The sequence below is a fragment of the Colossoma macropomum genome, unplaced genomic scaffold (genome assembly GCF_904425465.1).
Source record: "Colossoma macropomum unplaced genomic scaffold, Colossoma_macropomum, whole genome shotgun sequence".
Classification (NCBI taxonomy): Eukaryota; Metazoa; Chordata; class Actinopteri; order Characiformes; family Serrasalmidae; genus Colossoma; species Colossoma macropomum.
This window is the reverse complement of record NW_023495489.1, coordinates 3,339-4,659: the sequence shown is the minus strand read 5'-3', so window position 1 is coordinate 4,659 and position 1,321 is coordinate 3,339. Positions and strand designations below refer to the sequence as shown.

Genomic DNA, 1,321 nt, shown 5'->3' with positions numbered 1-1,321 from the left:
TCACCACTTTACTTTGGGCGGTCAGAGTAAAAGATGAGGTTGCTGACCTCCCCGGTCTTATACAGTTTCTGGCTTCTCTTTCAGGAGTTTGTGTTTGAACTGTTTCCTCTTTCTTTGTTTCCCTCTGTCTGTCTGACTGTCTCTCTCTCTCTGTCTCTTTTTTTCTTTGTCTCCCTCGTCTGTCCGTCTCTCTCTCTCTCCCTCTCTCTGTCTCACACACACACACACACACACACACTCTGTGTGGAGGTTATTGTGTCTCACACAAACTCACTGAGGAAAAAGAATGAATAAAGAATCCAGCGTAGAGCGGCTCAGTGAATGTGGTGGTGAGTGTGTGTAGGTGGGTCAGTGTGTGTGTGTTAGGTGAGATGGTGTAGAAGGACAGAGTGCCGGACCCCCAGTCCAGATACACTCCTACTCTATCAGAGGAGGAGGGGGGTGCAGGTAGGACAGTTTCCTGTTTATTGTGTCTGACAGCATATCTGTTATCAGAGCAGATCAGACTCCAGGACTGATTATTGTATCCAAACCTACAGTCAACACTGAGTTCTTTCCTCCTGATTCCTCTGTATGACACTGATATAAAAGCATCTCCGCTCCACTGAAGCTCCCAGTAACAGCGTCCAGTCAGACTCTCCACACTCAGAACCTGAGGATGGTGGTCAAATCTGTCTGGATGATCTGGATACGACTGATCTTCATCCACCCACTCCACCTTTCTGTTCCTCTCAGACAGAGAGAGTTCACTGCACACTGTTTTTGGATCCAGAGTGAGATCAACAGCATCTGTACACACACACAGACACACACACACACACACACACACAGTTACACACACACACACAGACACACACGTTTACACAAACAGAGTGAGAGAGAGAGAGAGGGAGTGTGTGTGTGTGTGTGTGTGTGTGTGTGTGTGTGTGTGTGTGTGTGTATCTTACATTTCTTCAGTCCTGGTTTCATCCTGATCTTCCCTCCATGATTCACCCTGAAGAACAAACACACACACACACACACACACAGAGCACAAAAGCTTGTCAGAGCGTCTGCTGTAAATCGTCAGTACTGAAAACACTTCACAGCTGCATGTCTGATTATAAAGAGCAGAATTAGTGCTGTTTAATTAGATTTACTGCAGCTCAGTGAGTGAAACACTGAATTCTAATAATTATTTATTAAATATTTAATATTTTTTCTTTTCCAGCTGAAAAAATGTCATGAAAAATAAATATTTTGGTGAACCATTTATCATCAACACTTCTTGAAGTATGATATTATATTACAGTATTAATAAACCCTCTCATCCTGTTCATCT

General features: G+C 43.6%; 1 protein-coding gene across 1 annotated transcript; it reads right to left on the bottom strand.

Moving 5' to 3' along the window:
- Positions 1–203: 203 nt before the first annotated feature.
- LOC118802216 (stonustoxin subunit alpha-like) lies at positions 204–1,067 on the bottom strand. The gene is made up of 2 exons (XM_036562705.1): positions 948–1,067; positions 204–789 (listed from the first exon to the last, which is right to left on the bottom strand). The coding sequence occupies exons 1-2, from the start codon at positions 967–969 to the stop codon at positions 251–253; spliced, it is 561 nt and encodes a 186-aa protein (XP_036418598.1). The 5' UTR covers positions 970–1,067; the 3' UTR covers positions 204–250.
- Between the last annotated feature and the right edge of the window lie 254 nt (positions 1,068–1,321).